This window comes from Agrilus planipennis, unplaced genomic scaffold, assembly GCF_000699045.2.
Source record: "Agrilus planipennis isolate EAB-ADULT unplaced genomic scaffold, Apla_2.0 scaffold217, whole genome shotgun sequence".
Taxonomy (NCBI): domain Eukaryota; kingdom Metazoa; phylum Arthropoda; class Insecta; order Coleoptera; family Buprestidae; genus Agrilus; species Agrilus planipennis.
Window position 1 is genome coordinate 483,532 of NW_020438944.1, and position 842 is coordinate 484,373.

An 842-nucleotide genomic window follows, 5' to 3' on the forward strand; every position below is an offset into this window, starting at 1 on the left:
TATTTACAAAGACGACATAACTTTTTAGCAATAATTTTACAGGAAATAAAAAAAAACTTTCTCCAATCCATATTTGTCGTTTCATAAGTTTAAACCGTTAATCATATATTTCTTGATAATGTATTGGACGAGCCGCAAAAAAATGCACGCAGTTGTGTAAGTACAATTTACCTTAAATTAACAAATAAAAATAATTATTACATCCTCGTCGAGAATCTCATTAATTTGATGTAATTTGCAGTAGATAAAAATTAAATGAATTTTCACATTAATATTAGTACCCACTTATTTGACATTAGAATGCGCTTTGTTCTTTATCACTTACTTTTGCGTGTTTTTATTATATAGTAGTTAGATGCATGTTTTCTAAGTCGTACCTATAAAAAGTTAAAGTAACCGTTTAATTTAAATTAAAAACATTTCTGAACTGTAAAGATAGTAAATTGACTTTTCATTTTATTTTAGTACTGTTGGAGTCTTGGAAAATATCGCTGGAGTCTGACAAAGGAAATTGAGTTAGTCCTGATAATGATCGTATTCAATTCGTGCTTCTACAATTTGAATGATAATTAGATAATAAATGAGAACGAAAGGTTATTTAATTTTGCTTGTCACCTATTTTTACAAACTTAACAGAAACCTAATTAAGTTACCTATACGTAGAGAGAAATGGCCATTCGCTGGTAAGTTCATTATGGGAGGTGTACTTTAGGACGCTACGCTACTGTCTGTGAAAATAGAGGTGCAAATCTGTAAATACAAAAACTGAAAATCAACATTTTACGATTGGACTAGTAACTTATAATATCTAACGTAATTCATTCATATTAAGTTTACTAATT

At 28.5% G+C, this 842-nt stretch overlaps 1 protein-coding gene across 1 annotated transcript in view; it reads left to right on the forward strand.

Annotated features, from left to right (window-relative positions):
* LOC108738363 (endonuclease/exonuclease/phosphatase family domain-containing protein 1-like) overlaps positions 1 to 597 on the forward strand; it is an 8,381-nt gene extending 7,784 nt beyond the window's left edge. Inside the window, exon 5 of the mRNA XM_018471759.1 lies at positions 466 to 597. Coding sequence (XP_018327261.1) covers positions 466 to 515 — 50 coding nt within the window. The 3' untranslated portion in view covers positions 516 to 597. The remainder of the gene's footprint in view (positions 1 to 465) is intronic.
* Positions 598 to 842: the final 245 nt, after the last annotated feature.